The sequence below is a fragment of the Mesoplodon bidens genome, assembly GCF_964165515.1.
Source record: "Mesoplodon bidens genome assembly, chromosome: 16".
In the NCBI taxonomy this organism is placed as follows: Eukaryota; Metazoa; Chordata; class Mammalia; order Artiodactyla; family Ziphiidae; genus Mesoplodon; species Mesoplodon bidens.
The window spans coordinates 74,626,071-74,640,442 of NC_138173.1; the positions used below are offsets into that span (position 1 = coordinate 74,626,071).

General features: G+C 61.6%; 1 protein-coding gene across 3 annotated transcripts in view; it reads right to left on the minus strand.

The window, feature by feature from the left end:
* Positions 1-4,107: 4,107 nt before the first annotated feature.
* Positions 4,108-14,372, minus strand: part of TRAPPC9 (trafficking protein particle complex subunit 9) — a 503,630-nt gene continuing 493,365 nt past the window's right edge. For all 3 annotated transcript variants that reach the window (XM_081258084.1, XM_081258086.1, XM_081258085.1), the window contains 2 exons: positions 5,520-5,740; positions 4,108-4,840 (listed from right to left, as the gene is read on the minus strand). In XM_081258084.1, coding sequence (XP_081114210.1) covers positions 4,673-4,840; positions 5,520-5,740 — 389 coding nt within the window. In that variant the 3' untranslated portion in view covers positions 4,108-4,672. The remainder of the gene's footprint in view (positions 4,841-5,519; positions 5,741-14,372) is intronic.

The following is a 14,372-nucleotide window of genomic DNA, read 5'->3' on the forward strand; positions in this document are numbered from 1 at the left end:
GGTAGGGGTGCGTATATTCAGGGACATTTTCAAATTAATGAGTGACTTGAAGTTTGGGGGCGGCTTTCAGGGAGTGTGCCTGGGGACTGCAGATTCAAGGGAGGGCCAGTGTGGGCTGGAATCAAAGGGTTGAGATAGAGTAGTTTTATTTCCACTCTCTAAGTATGGTAGGCCTCCCAAGTTACTGGGAGTGGCCTTCTATTAGACTTCCCACCTGATGGGCCCTAGGATTTGTCTTCCTCCTTCCTGTCTTGTGAGACTGAAAAAAAACTGATGCTCCTGCTTTGGCAAAAACCCTCAAAATGAAAGTTGGCATCAGTTCACTGCTTGCCTTTTTGGATTCTGCCTACACACAGGTACTGGACTGAGTATTTCTTACTCCCCTGCCAGCTTTGCGGATGCACTCACAAATGTGTTTTTAAATAATTACCATCGTTTTTGGTTGTTTTCAATAGGAGCTTAGTCTGGGCCCCTACTCCATCATGTTGACACCCTCTTTTGACCTTTACTTATGATTTGTCGTAATCCCTTAAGACACTGCTCAGAGGCCCCAGGAGCCAGGTGATCACACGCACCTCACTCTCTTCTCTGCTTACTGGGACCAGGCTGGCACTTAAGACATCTAATGACAGTGGCCTCTGGGCTCACAGGCCTCATCCGACACCTGCATCTTTTGAAACCATCCACAGTTCCAGCTTTTGCTTGACTGCAAAGAGGCACAGAGCTCACTCCTTTGTCAGACAATCCCTTTCCCATTTGAGCATTTGTGTTGGAAATACCTGCCTTATATTATTTCATGTTACCTAATAAATTAACCTGTGCGGGGGTCTAATGGGAAACAGCAATATCCCTTGTTAAGCTTCCCAGGGGAATGGTGGAATTCCAGGCACATGCCGGGGATGTGGATGGGAGCACACAGGCAACGGGAGGGGTACGAGGACGGAACCAGTATTCACGGGGAGTTGCCCTCATGTGTAGGAATGTTGAGGAGATCAAACCAAACTCTTATCGTAAAAGTGCCCGTGAAATAAGTATTTTTATCTCCACTTATTCGGAAGAAAAGAAATCGAGTCTTAAGTGACCTGAGATCGCAGAGTTGACAAGTGGCTGAGTCGGAGTTCAGTGCCTCGGACCCCCTCCCGTGGATCCGGGCTCTGCTTGGTGAGTTTAGGATGACAAGAGTGTGATGGCTGGGAGATTACAGGGTCATTGCAGGCCTGTCCTGGCCAAAGGGAACAGCGTCAGGAGGCAAAACCAAGCCCGCTCAGCTAGTGAAATGAAAAGGACACAGTCTATTCGGGGCTTAGCCTCCTCTGGCCCTGGGAGGGAGGAGGGTTCCAGACACAGCAGCTGTCGGACTGCTGGACCTGAAGAACCAGGAGGCTGAGCTGTGCCCCAGACACCCGCGCCTGGGTTCTCTGCCTCGGTCACACACCTCCACGCTGGAACGACCCAGCCATGCCAACGCCAACAGTCACACCCCTGCTCTACATGGTTCCCGGGCTCCCACTGACCCTACGAGAAAGCTCCAAATGCTCACAGCCCCCTCAGGGCTGTCCTTGAGCCAGATGCACTTCATCTCCTCCACCGTGGGGGGCACTCGGGACACAGGCCTCACATGGGTCACCTTTCAGGGTGCCTGGGTTAGTGTCAACACCCCCTCCCCCAAGAAGCCCTTTGAGACTTCTCTCTCAGCGCATTCAGTAACTTCTCTGGCAACTGTTGTATTTGTTTTGGAAACTAAAAAACACATGGGGTTCCCATGACCCCCTCCTCAGGCTTGATAATTTGCTAGAACAGCTCACAGAACTCAGGAAAACACTTTACTTACGGCTTATGTTGACCAATCGATTATAACTGACGTTATAAAGGATACAGATGAACGGCCAGATGAAGAGGTGCCCAGAGGTCTGGGAGGATCCTGGCTGCAGGAACTTCTGTCCCGGTGGAGTTGGGGTGCATGACCTTCAGCTCGTGGGTGTGTTCACCAAACAGGAAGCTCTCCACACCCCCACAGCTGAGGGAATTTTACGGGGGCTTCATCTTGCAGGCATGATCAATTAACTAAATTTCCAGTCCCTCTCCCCTCCCCGGAGGATGAGGGTGGGAGAGAGAGGCCCAAGCTTCTAGTCATGCTGGGCCTTTCTGGTGACCAGCCCCCATCCTGAAGCCATCTAGGAGCCCACCCAGAGCCACCTTTTTTCGAACAAAAGATGCTCCTGTCACCCAGGAAATTCCAAGGGATGAAACAGCTCTGTCAGGAACTGAGGGCAGAGACCAAACACCTGCTGTGTTACACTTGGCCAGTCCCAGAAAATGGCTGTGGACGAGCCCTCACTCCCAGCCCCCAAGATTCTTTGGAATGTCCAGCATCCCTGGGGCTCCCAAGGCGGGCAGCTGACCTGTTCAGGTCCGAGAACAGCTGGCATGGCAGGAATGAACCCCCGAGGGTTGGGGGACACAGGCCAGCTCTCGCCGCTGGTAGGAGGAGTCTGAGGCTGTGTTCTCACGCCCCACAAGTTCCCGGAGGATTTCAGCCCAGGGGCCCAAGAATGCTTCGGCCCCCGCTCGTCCCTGCCTCCGACCCCTCACTCCCCCACGGGGGAACCCCATCTCCCAGATGAACTTGTGCTCAGATTCAGGGTTTGCTATGGGGCACTGAAACGAAGACCGTCCCTGGGCCAGCCTCTGCGAGGACCCAGGTGTGTGCGCCCTGGGCAGAAGGGAGGGCCGGCTAAGGGCAGGGCTCTGGGAGAAGCAAGGTCCGCGAGGGTGGAGGCCGATGGAGTGGGGGGAACGGGCCACCCCAGGCCACGTGGCAGCTTGTGCAGTTTGAATAAGCACCCCCTGCCCAACCCAGGCGGCACAGCCCCACGAGGGGCAAGATAGGGCTCTGGCCCTCACTCGACCTCCCTGTGGGCAACAAGCAGACTGCAAAGCCACGGGTGGCAGCCTGGTCCATGAGGCCTGGACTTGGGCCCTGAGAGCCTGCGAGGGACCATAAGCATCGTCAGAGAGGTGGAGTGTGGGAGAAGGTGGCTCCTCCCAGGTGTCTCCTGGGGTGACCCTGCCAGGGCAGCGGGATTCTGCTCAGCTGCCTCTGGCTCTGTGCTCTGGGCACCTGGAGACCCAGTCCCCCAGGCCCCGCGATGGGGCAGTGCCCCAGGGCCCAGAGGGTTTGAGGACCGCACAGCAGGGCGAAGTCCCGGCACTGGGAGGCACGCCAGGAACACGTGCAGCCCATGTGAGGCGGGCCTGGGAAGTTCTTCACTGCCCTGAGCCCAGAGCTTTCGTTGAGATGTTTTCTAATCGGGGCGTGCCGGTACGCGTGGAAGGGCACCCATCTCTGAAGCCGTGGGGCTCCCGTGGGCCATGCGCCCCAGGCCCACGGCAGCTCGCTCACTGCCCATCCTCCTCTGTCCCTGGGTGTGGGCCGGCCACGCGCCTGCTGCCCGGGGGGCCTCGTTTAAACGGGGTGGCTCGGGAGCCTTGGACACGTCCGGCTTCACCGCACCCTGCTCTGTGCCTTGGGACCCTCGCCCTCTCTCTGGCCCCAGAACTCTGCTCGAAGGTGGAATTTACTAGACAGGGCCTGAGGGTGCCTGGGCAGAGGTGGTCTAAACCTCCAGGGCTGGGAGCGAGGCTGCAGGGGGCCGGCGGGCTGGGCGACCCGGAGGGGAGGCGAGGAGGGAGCCGGGGCGAGGCAGCCCTCGCGGTAGGTGGGTCCCAGGGTGGCTGCGGAACGCCCACCTCCAATCTGCACCTCGACTTCTGGAGGCCTGTGTCACCCCCAAACATCTCCCCGAGTGTGTGTGGACCTCAGGAGAGTAAGTGAGAGGCCAAGATGGCCAGAGCCACCGCGGGGGCTGAGGACCGTGGTGTGGTACTCGAGACGGTGCTCTGAGAGGGGTGGCATAGAGGCCCAAAGAGCACACGCAGGGGAGGGGCCACAGGGACAGACAGACACAGGCCCAACCCTGCCGGCCACCAGCTGTGTGTGCTGTGTGGGGTCGTGCGAGTCCCTACCTGTGCCGGGGGCTGACGAGCTGGGGGGCGGCCCCCTGACCACACTGGACTAGCAGAGGCAGGGACGCAGGTGGACCAGCAGAGAAGCGAGGCAGGCCGTTTATTGGAGAATCTGTCACCGACACGCAGACACACACAGCCTGCGACCCCCCACAGCCCAGGCTGGAACCAGCCCAGGGGGGGCAGGTGGCTCCTCTTGGGGTCAACCACGGTGCCATCTCTCCTGGCTGGGCTGCCTCGGGGCCCCTGGGAGAAGAGCCAGCCCTCGGGGGATTCCAAGGGCTGAGGGGGCCGAGGGAGGCTCCCCAGACCCCCCACCCCCGGCTGTGCCCCTCCCTCACGCTCACCTTTTCTTCCTGCTGGCTGGGCTGTGAACCCCAGGTCACAGGAACAGGTGCAGGGACCCAGGGCCACACTCTGGGGTTTGATTAGCATTCACCCTAGCAGCGGCCTCTTGCAGGGGAGCCCTGATGGCCAGTGTGGGAAGGGGCACGGCTGCCAAGTCTGGGGGCTCCTGCAAAGCCCAGAGAGGACGCCGCAGGTAGGAGGGGAGGTGAGGGTTGGGAGGAGTGGACAGGAGTTGCAGCGAAGGCCTGTCCCCTGCCCGGGGAGCCCTCTGGTCATCTCTCCCCGCGGGAACAGCGGCTCAGGCCTGGGCCCCCAGGGCGCGCACGTGCACGCTGGGCAGGCGGAACCAGGAGGGCGGCAGCCCCTTGCTGGAGCTGTCTTCATGGAAGCGGATGCGGAGGAAGAAGTCGCCCGTGCAGAGGAACAGAAGGGCCCCAAGGCAGGCTGACTGGCCCGACGGCCGCACCTGAGGGGAGGAGGAGGGGCATCAGCCGGGAGCAGCGCGGACCCCCAGAGCCTCCAGGAGAGCCCTGAACCTACCTAGATACAGAGGCGGGGGCGGGTGGGGGCGGGCAGGGGCGGGCAGGGGCGGGCGGGCCCCCAGGACTTGCTCCCATGGCCCTCCAGGGCTTCCCTGCTGTGCTGCCCCGGGCGTGTCACTGCACTTCTCTGGGCCTCAGCTCCTATCCTAGGATGGCGCTAATCACACTTCCCTCCCTGGGCCGTTCGGGGGTCAGGGAGCGTGGGGAGCGTTTGGGGCAAAGGTGCCATCTCACCAGGCAAGTGGAGCTTGAGGACTGTGCCCTGTGACCCCATCAGTCCCTCTGGGCCTGCGTGCAGCGACCACGAGCAGGGAGGAGACGGCCACGTGGGGCAGGGCAGCGGTGCCAGGGGCACGGAGATCTGACGCTGCCTTGCCGCCCCCCCAGCACACTCGTCTCAGCTCCTTGACAACCCTCGGGGCCGGTATCCCCATCCTAGCTGTGCTCCCAGGACTCAGGTACAGAGACGTGAACTTGTCTGAGGTCTCAGGGCGAGTCAGGGGGATGAGGGTCAACGCAGAGAGGCCGCCACGTCTACCAACCCCTACGTCTGCCACTGGGGGAGGGGTGGGACAGGGGACAGTGACCGGGGGCCACACGCACCTTGTCCAGGTAGAAGGTGCCGGAGCCCACGAAGGAGACGGCATGGCGCAGGTCGTAGGTGTGCACGCCGTTCTGGTGGTCCTGGAAGGGCACCACGCCGAGGGCGAAGGGCCCCACGCTGCGCGGACTCCGGTTGGTCAGCCTCACCTCCAGGCGCACGGGGTCGCCCACCCGGCAGGCCGCCGCCTCGCGGTCACAGGGCTGTCCGTCCACCAGCACATCTGCGAGCGACACGGGGCACGAGGCTGTCAGGGCACCGCCCAGCCAGCCTCCCTCCCTCCACTCATTCATTCATTCTCCGCTCCTTCACCCACCAAGGCTGTCTCCTGGAAAACAGAGGAAGGGCCCCAGTTCCTGCTCTCCCGACGTGCAGGCCAGCGGAGACAGGCGTCGGGGCCAGAGCTGTACCCCAGGGGGGTCTGTGCCACGCTGGAGAGGCCAAGAGGGCCCCAGGGTCACTGGGGGGTCCTGAAGGGTCTCCTAGCTGCCCCCACCTGGAAGGGCTGAGCTCTGGCCCGGACCCCAGGGGCTCCTGCAGGTGGAGGACAGCCAGGGGAGGGACTAAGAACTGGTGGGGACTGTGCACAGGCCGGGCCGAGGAGCCGTAGCTGGGCCTTTATTGAGTCACCTGCAGACTGACCCGCCCAGACTGCAGCAGTGAGGGCCGGGGTGGCCCTGGGGCACCACGGAGGCGGGACGCTAGCTGGGGGAAGGTCTGGGAGTCACGGAGCAGGGCGCGCGCCCATCAGGCAGGGAACAGGGAATGAGCAGCAGCAAGGGGGTGGGGTGATGGGGCAGGTAGACTGGAGAGGCTGTGCTGTGACCCCCGCTCTCCTCAGACCACCAGACATCCCAGCAGGACGGCAGGGTGGGTAGGCTGGGGGACCCACCTTCAAGCATGGGTGCAAGGCACAGGCTGCGATTTGAGAGTGACAAGTGTCCTTAAAAGAGGCGGAAGAGGAGAAAACTGACTCAGAGGGGAGCCCAGGTGAAGATAGAGAACTCAGAGGCTGCAGTGATGCAGCCGCAGCTCCGGGAGCTGGGAGAGGCGGGGGGATCCTCCCCCAGAGCGCTACCCACACCTTGAATTCAGACCTCCAGCCTCCACAACAGTGAGTCAGTCCAGCTCTGTTGTCTCGAGGCCCCCGGTCTGTGGTAATTTGCTATGGCAGCGCTGGACGCTGATACGGTCAGTAAGGGTCCTTCCTGACACCAGGTCACCGGCTTGCTGATCCGGCCATGGAGGCCAGGGAACGGGGTCCTAGACCTGCAGTGGGACTTCACACCACACGGTACTGGCCGTGGGGCTACCAAGCGCCGACCCTGAGCCCTGGCCTCATCACATCTGCAGGCCCAGGAGTAATGACGTGGCAGGTCACCTGTGTACTTCCTCACGCCTGCCCACCTTGCTGTTGAAGGACTCGTCACGTGTGTCTCAACCTTGACCCCGCCATTACCAGAATCCCACAGTGGAGGCTAGTCGGGGACAGCCCCCAAGTCACTGCCACTGCTCTTGACACCAGGCGACTGCACGGAAGACCATCCTGCCCAACAGCTATGGGGCCTCGGTGCCCATGGGAGGAGGCCAGCGCCTCACTGGGGTTCCTGGAAGGCACGGGTCTGGAGAGGGGCCAGCCCTGGACGGGCCATGCAGACCCTCCCTCCAAGGCAGGTGGATATCCCCAAGGAGTGCTGGAATCTCTTCAGCTGACCTTTCCGTAGCACATCCAGGGCTCGGAGTGTGAGTGCGTGTGCGTGTGTGTGTGTGTGTGTAGAGAGGATATATCAGGAACAAGAGACACTGGCTTCTGTCCTGGGCCTGTTTCAAACCTGAGAAGTGGACGTAATGACAGTCCTTGGTCCCTCTCCTGCTCAGGCCGGGCCCCAGTAATGCGTGCTGAACAATGAACCCAGCCAGGCAAGTCTGAGCCCCATGTGGAGACAGCAGGTGTAGGAGAGCCTCGGTTGACGGTTCCATTAAGGGGAAGACAGGATTATCTGCAAATCAGCGAAGGGTGGCCGGCTTGCTGCATCTCTGCCCCCTGTGTTCTCCCTTGTAGGGAACCGCGTGGGCCACAGGCACTGGCCTATGGCTCATCTGCAGAGCAGCCCCCAGCTCACCTGGTGGTGCCCACTTAACCCTTCCCTGATGCCCAGCTCTACTTGGCCCCTGGGGCAATGAAGAGGGGAAATGAGGCTGTGGACACAGTTCCTAGTGGGACTCTTTCCTTGGCATTCTCTAAATGAGGGGGAGGGGCATGGTCCCGAGGTCAGGCCAGGGTGGCCGGATGGGGGACGGAGCTGGCCCCTGGCTGAGCAGCAGGCCGGGCTGGGATCTTGGCTTTGCCCCAACCCTTCATCCTGGAGGAGGCCCTCTGCCGAACTGAGCCTCCTTCACCTCATCTGCAAAACTGGCGTAATGAACCAGAGGCAGACAGAGGACCCAGCCAGGCCTGCCCTGCCCTAGTCTGGGGAGAGTTGCTTGCTTCCTTGTCTGCCTCCCCAGGGAGGAGGGCGACCCTCAAGAGGGGCAGGACCCACCTGTCTTGCTCTCTGATGTGTCCCCAGTCATAGGTGACCAACTGTCATGGTTCATCCATCCTGGCTTTAGTACTGAAACTTCTGCGTCCTGGGAACCCCTCAGTGCCAGGCACGCTGGGAGAGTTGGTCACGCCACACCCATACCTGGCACCCACAATAACTGCCTGCCAAACTCACGACTTTCTGGGCTTAGCAAGCAGCTGTCTCCTTCCACCCTGCAGCCCCAGCACCTCCAACCTGGGTCCGAGAGCACCAAACCTTCCCACGTTACTCACTGGTGGAAACAGCAGAGGTCCGTTTTCTCTGAGAATATGACATGCTTCCTGAATTGAAAAGGATGCCAGGGCTGGCCTCTCCTGGGACCCATGGGGTACTGTGCGAGAGATCTAGTGAAAATGCATCTGAGATAACAGTGTTGACAGTGACCGTGATGGCTGTGCTCAGGTCGGGGGTTGTAACTCCACCGGCACTAATGTCCCAGCACACCCTTTGCTGTAGTGAATTCGCTTCTCTGACTCTGGACCAGGGCAGCTGTGCCCCACGCTGGGGAGAGGGGACCCTTCTCGCGTGGACGCCCCGCTGAGCAAGGCTGGAAGGAACAGCTGAGACCAGCAAGGAGAAGCTCCAGCTGTCCACCAGGGAGTCACAGAGCTCACTAGGAAGGCACAGGGAAGAAATAATTAAAAATTTCTCAAAGGCAAGCTGTGCTGGAGCCGTTTCTAAATTGCCCAGAGGAATGAGAACCACATCACGGCACTGCCAGGAGTTCAGCCGCCCTGTGGCACGTGCAGGGCTCAGCTCGGCTTCCTGCCCACCATCCCCGGGGGCCACGTGGCCCAGCCCCTCTGACCTCGGGTGGGGAAGGTGGGCACCGCGTCCACTCCATCGCCAGACCGGGGCCCCTGCCAGGGACGGCGGGTTAGCACTCCCTCTGTGTCCGCAGCAGACTGGCCAGTTGCGGGGAGGGGGTGGGCACACCGGTCCGAGTGTGTCCCGTGCAGCTGGCGCCTCCCCGCCCCGAGGACTCTTCACAATCACCCGGGTGCCTTCCCATGGCATCCAGGGTGGGCTCACTAAGACCCCCGTGGGAACCCCAGGTCTGATGTCCGGGCACGCGGGGTCTAGGTGCTGCCCTTGGCCTCCAGGGTCGGCCCGTCAGGCCGCTGCCACTGTCCACTTCCTGCGGTGGTGACCCCCCTGCCCCTCCCCAGGCTGGGGTAGAGAGATTCCTGCTGCTGCGCAGTTGTGAGTAGTTTCTCCTTGACTCCTCCCCGCTTGCCCTCTCCAAGCCTCAGTTTCCTCACCTTTAGAAGGGCTGATAGGAAAGCCCACCTCAAAGAGGTTTTGTGAGAACTGGAAACGCGCATGCAGAGGGGGAGGGGCACACAACGGGGGACGGCTGGATCATTATCACCATTATGCTCACATCCACCCTGGGCAGAGGAGAATGCGCAGGGCGGGCCAGGTCCCTGACCAGCTCTAACCCCCAGCCGAGGAGGACACTTTGCATTTATATAGCTTCTCCAGGGCCGTTCCTCACCCGCAGGCTGGCCGTGAATGCTGATGGGGAAAGATGACCAGCACAGCGCTGATGCGATGGACAGAGAGGACCGAGGCAGAGGACGAGTCCCTTCAGCCTCTCCTGGCCACTCTGTCCAGGAGGGATGCAGACCCACAGCCAACCTGCAGGTGGGCCACATCACGACCTGGAATGCCCCAGCCTCAGGGGAGAGGCACCCCCCCTACCCCCCCCGGGGAGGCAGGGAGGGGGGTCCCAGCCTGGAAGCCCATCTCCTGACCCCCAGGCTGCCGGGGAGCTGCGCACGGGCGACCTCGACCTGGGGGCTCCTCCGGAGCGCTGGGTGGGAGAGACAGAGCTCTGGCTCTGTGAGGTCTAGCCTTGTCCCGGAGAAGCTCCCGGAACCCTAAGTCTGTGCCACCAGAGGGGGTGATGCAGTAGACAGAATGACACCCCCAAAGATGTCCACGTCCTAATCCCTGGATCCCGTGCAGTGTGTTCCCGCACACGCCAAAGGGACTCTGCAGGTGACATTCAGTTAAGGACCTTGAGACGCAAGTATCTTGGAGTATGTGGGTGGGCCCAATGTCGTCACAAAGGTCCTTATAAGGGCAAGAGGGGGCAGGGGAGAGCCTGGAAGGCTGCGTGTCCATGGGGGCGGAGGGAGGCCGGGAGTTGCTGCACAGCTGGCTTTGAAGACAGGACAGGGCCAAGGGGTGCAGGCCTCCCTGGAGCCCAGAAGGCGGGAACCGGGGTCTCCCCAGCCCCCAGCCTGCCGCCACCTCTTAAGACTGGCCTACAGGACCGTGGGGTAGTAGCTCGTGTTGTTCTCAGCCACTAGGTTGGCGCTCACTTGTCAGAGTGGCTGGCGTTCAGTGACCAAAGAGCTGCCGCTGCCTCCCAGGCCCAAGGGGAGGGCGGGCAGAGCCCGGCCTGAACCCTGCCTGTGTCCCTCATCTGGAAACGCAGCGAGTGTCACATTCTCTGTGCAAAGTGCCAAAGGGAAGTGCTCAAAGGTTCCGTTCGTTTCTGCCCGCCCCGCCCCCAAGCCCCCAGTTTCTGAAACCCGAGGCCTGAGGCCAAGGCCACAGCACTCGTTATCTTAACAAGTGTCTGTGGAACACCCTGGATGTGGCCCTGCCCTCAAGCAGCTCCAGGTGGGAGGGACTCCTGGACAGGAAGGGTGGCCACCCTGCAGGACCGAGCAGGAGGGGCTCAGGACCCAGTGAGGGCTGCAGCCGGGCACCGGCTCCTCTGGGCAGCCCTGACCTCCTCGCCCAGGTGTCCAGCACGGTCTCACCCTTAACTTGGCCCAAACGAAACCCTCCCACTTTCTCCCGGAAACCCCGCCTCCCCAGGGTCTTCCGTACAGAAGTGGCCCTACCTGGCAGGCCCGCCTGGCGCCTGGAGGTCACACCGAGGTGCTCCCCGGGCACCCACACCCAGCCCACCGGCCCGCCCGGCGGCCATCCCCATCTCTGCCCCGACCCACTCTATCTTAGCCCAGGCCAGCTTCCTGCACGGCAGCCAACGGTTCACAGCGGCGTGAACCGTGGTTTCACCTTGTCAGGTCCTTGCCCGCCCCTTGCCCGGTCCCAGAATAAAAGGGAGTTTTGATCACATTACGGCCACTGACCCTGGTCTCCAGGGCCTTGCACGGCCCTGAGCCAGGTTCCCCCATCCCCGCGCTCCTACCACTTTGCCTCCCTCCTCCCTGTTCTGCCAGCAGGCCCAGCGCATCCCTGCCCCAGGGCCTTTGCACCTGCTGTTCGCACCACCTTGGCCCTCTCCTCAGGGAGGCTGTCTCTGACCACACAGTAAAGAGCCTTCCTGCACCGTCACTCTTCCACTCTCTTCATTTTCTCGTGACCCTCAACATCTTATCTGAAGTTCTTCTTTACCCATTTGTTTGTTAACCATTGTGTATCCCTCCCTCCTCGTCCCAACACCCAGGCCAGGCAGGCACTCTTCTAGTTCATATTTGTTGAGTGAGTGAGTGGATGAATGAAAGAGTAAGTGAGTGGGCTTTGGGGCAGGGGTACCTGGGCTCAAATCCCAGCCGTGCCCTGTCCCCTTTGGGCCCCCTGGGACTCGAGGGGACTGGGCCATGTCCCCGAAGCACCCCTGCAGAGAGGACATTAGGACCAAGCTGCCACTGCCTGGCTCTGGTCCTGACTCGCAGACCCAACTTTCATGGAGGAGATTATTTATGCGGGAGAATCCATATCGTAAGAAATCTCCGGGGAGCGGATTAGTCTCTTCCCGCAACATGTTAAACTGGGCCCCAGCCCGTCTCCTCCCGCCGCCCCCGGCCGTGCTTCTCCTTCACTTTTAATACCAGCCAGAGTCACGGACTTAATCTTATCTGGCCCAGAATGGCTCCTGAAAGGCTGCCACGTTTATGCTATAGCACGTTGACAGGCTCTGGCAGGAACCCATGCTATAAATAGAAGGCACGATGAGGGAAGGGCCTGCAGGGCCCAGGCTGGCGAGGAAGGCGCTAGGAGGAAGGCAGCCGGCGGTGCCAGCCTGCGCTCTGGCCAAGGGCAGCCACCGTGCGGACAGCGGGCGGGGGTTCACGCAGTGAGAGCGCGCTGAGAACGGGGCGGTGCCCGCACCCCAAGGCGCCACCAGGTCAGGCGAGTCTTCCGTTGCCCACTCCCTCCCCGCAACCCTCGCCGGTGCCCCGCACAGGCCAAGCCCCTCCCCCCCACCCTCACGTGCTCCTGGAGGGCAGAGAGAACTGGGCAGGCCTTAGCAGGTTTTGAGCAGAGAGGCTGAGGTCCGGGAAGTGATGGGACTGCCGGGGCCCGGGGCCTCTGGCCCGCCCCAGACGCTGCCCCGACGGAGTGCCCGTCATCCAGGGCTTGGCATCGGCATGGCGGCTGGAGTCCTGCTTCTGGAGGGGGCGGCTCTGTCCTCCAGCCTCGGTCTCCCCTCTTGCCCCAGGAGGGGCTGCAACAGCTCCGCTTTCCCATGCGGGGCCGGTTTAGACCCCCGCCTGGCCTCACCAAATGCCGCCCCTACTGTACACTGTGCCTGGAGGGGGCCGGCCTTTCTTGGTGCCCAGGACACAGGCAGACACCGCCCTGGGGACATGCCAACCTCTCATGCCCATTGCACTCCAGAGGGTTCCGGGCCCACGTGAGCCCGGGAGCAGGTGGAGAGCGCGGTGGAAGGGGCCTGTCCCGGCGCGGCCCTCTGCACCCAGGCGTCCCCCTTGTCCTCCCCCGCGGGCGCCAGCCCGCTGCGCTTCTCACTGTTATTAGTCTTGTGGTGACAGGAGCTCCCAGGGGCACCCTGGCCACTGTTCTAAGGCTTCACAGGCACCGCCTCACGCAGTCCTCAGACCAACCCCATCAGGCTGGCGCTGTCACTGCCCCACTTTACAGGTGAACCTACCCCGGTGTGGAGAGGCTCGCAGCCGGCCCGAGGCGCCCAGCTAAGCGCCCAGCTCCCACCCGAACCCCGGGCACAGGGGCTTGTGTTATTTTTTAAACAGCTTTACTGGGATTTAGTTCACAAACCACACAGCTCACCTACTAAAGTGTACAATTCCACGGCTTTTCATAGATTCCCAGATCTGTGCAACCATCACTACGGGCAATGTGAGGGCATTTTCATCACGTCAAAAAGAAACTCCACACGCCTCCACCATCCCTGCCTCTCTCCCCGTCCCCCAGCCCTGAATGGCCACGAATCGAGTTTCTAGCTCTCCAGACGCCCCAGATCTGGACTTTCACACGAGTCCCATCCTATACATTCGGGCTTTAAGGACCGGCTTCCCTCCCTGAGCGCGACGCTGTCCAGGTTCTGACCTGTGGGAGCCTGCACTTCCCTCCTCTTCACGCTGGAGTGATGTTCCGTCGTGTGGCCGCACCACAGCTTGTCTTCACTTGTGGATGGGCCCTCGGGTGCTTCCACCCTTGTCTGTCGTAAGCAATGCTGCTGTGGACACTCCAGGACAAGTGTCTGTACGGACTCAGGTTTTCACTTCTCGAGGACACACACCTCAGGGCAGAACTGCCGGGTTGTGTGGGTCTGTGTTTAACTTGCTGAGGAACCGCCAGGCTGTGTTCTGAAGCGGCTGTGTTATCTCACAGCCCTACTCGCAGCGTTCAGGTTCTCCACGTCCCTCCCAGCGCTTGTAGTGCCTGCCTTTCTTTGTCCCAGCCATCCTAGTGTGGGTGCAGTAGCGTCTCCCTGCTGTGCCCACGCCCGGCCAGGCAGCTGCGGCCCTCAGCGCCCCACAGGGTGGACGTGCGCCTCTGCCTGCTGGGACAGGAGTCTGTAAAGGCCCTTTTGTCCGGTCTTCTTTACTCATCTATCCCTCGCTGAGAACCTTCTGGAATCCCAAGCCCTTAACCCCACTCGTCCTCCTGGAGACTGGGGCTGGGCAGAGGGCTGGGGCATAGCGTGGGTTCCTCTCCCCTCGTGCACGGCAGAGAAGAGGGGGCTGGGCGAGCCTGAGGCCAGCAGAGAGCATCAGGACCCAGACTTCAGAGGCGCAGGTGGGAGCAGGGCCTCTGGAGCCAAGACGAGGGCCGGGTAGAGATCGGAGCCTGAGGATGAGCAGGTCACGGATGGGCCGGTGGTCAGGCCGGCCCTGCGGTGTCCACAGCCGTCTCTCTAGTCTGGTCCACGGAGTGGGAGGGCGTGAAGGTCAGGGGTGGGCAGACGGTCCTGGCACTTGGGAGACACTTGCCAAATGGCTGTGGACAGCCCAGCGGTTCTAAACCACTGTGGACTTTCCAAAAGGGACCTGCCTGGCGGCTCCCGGGAGTCTGGCCTCC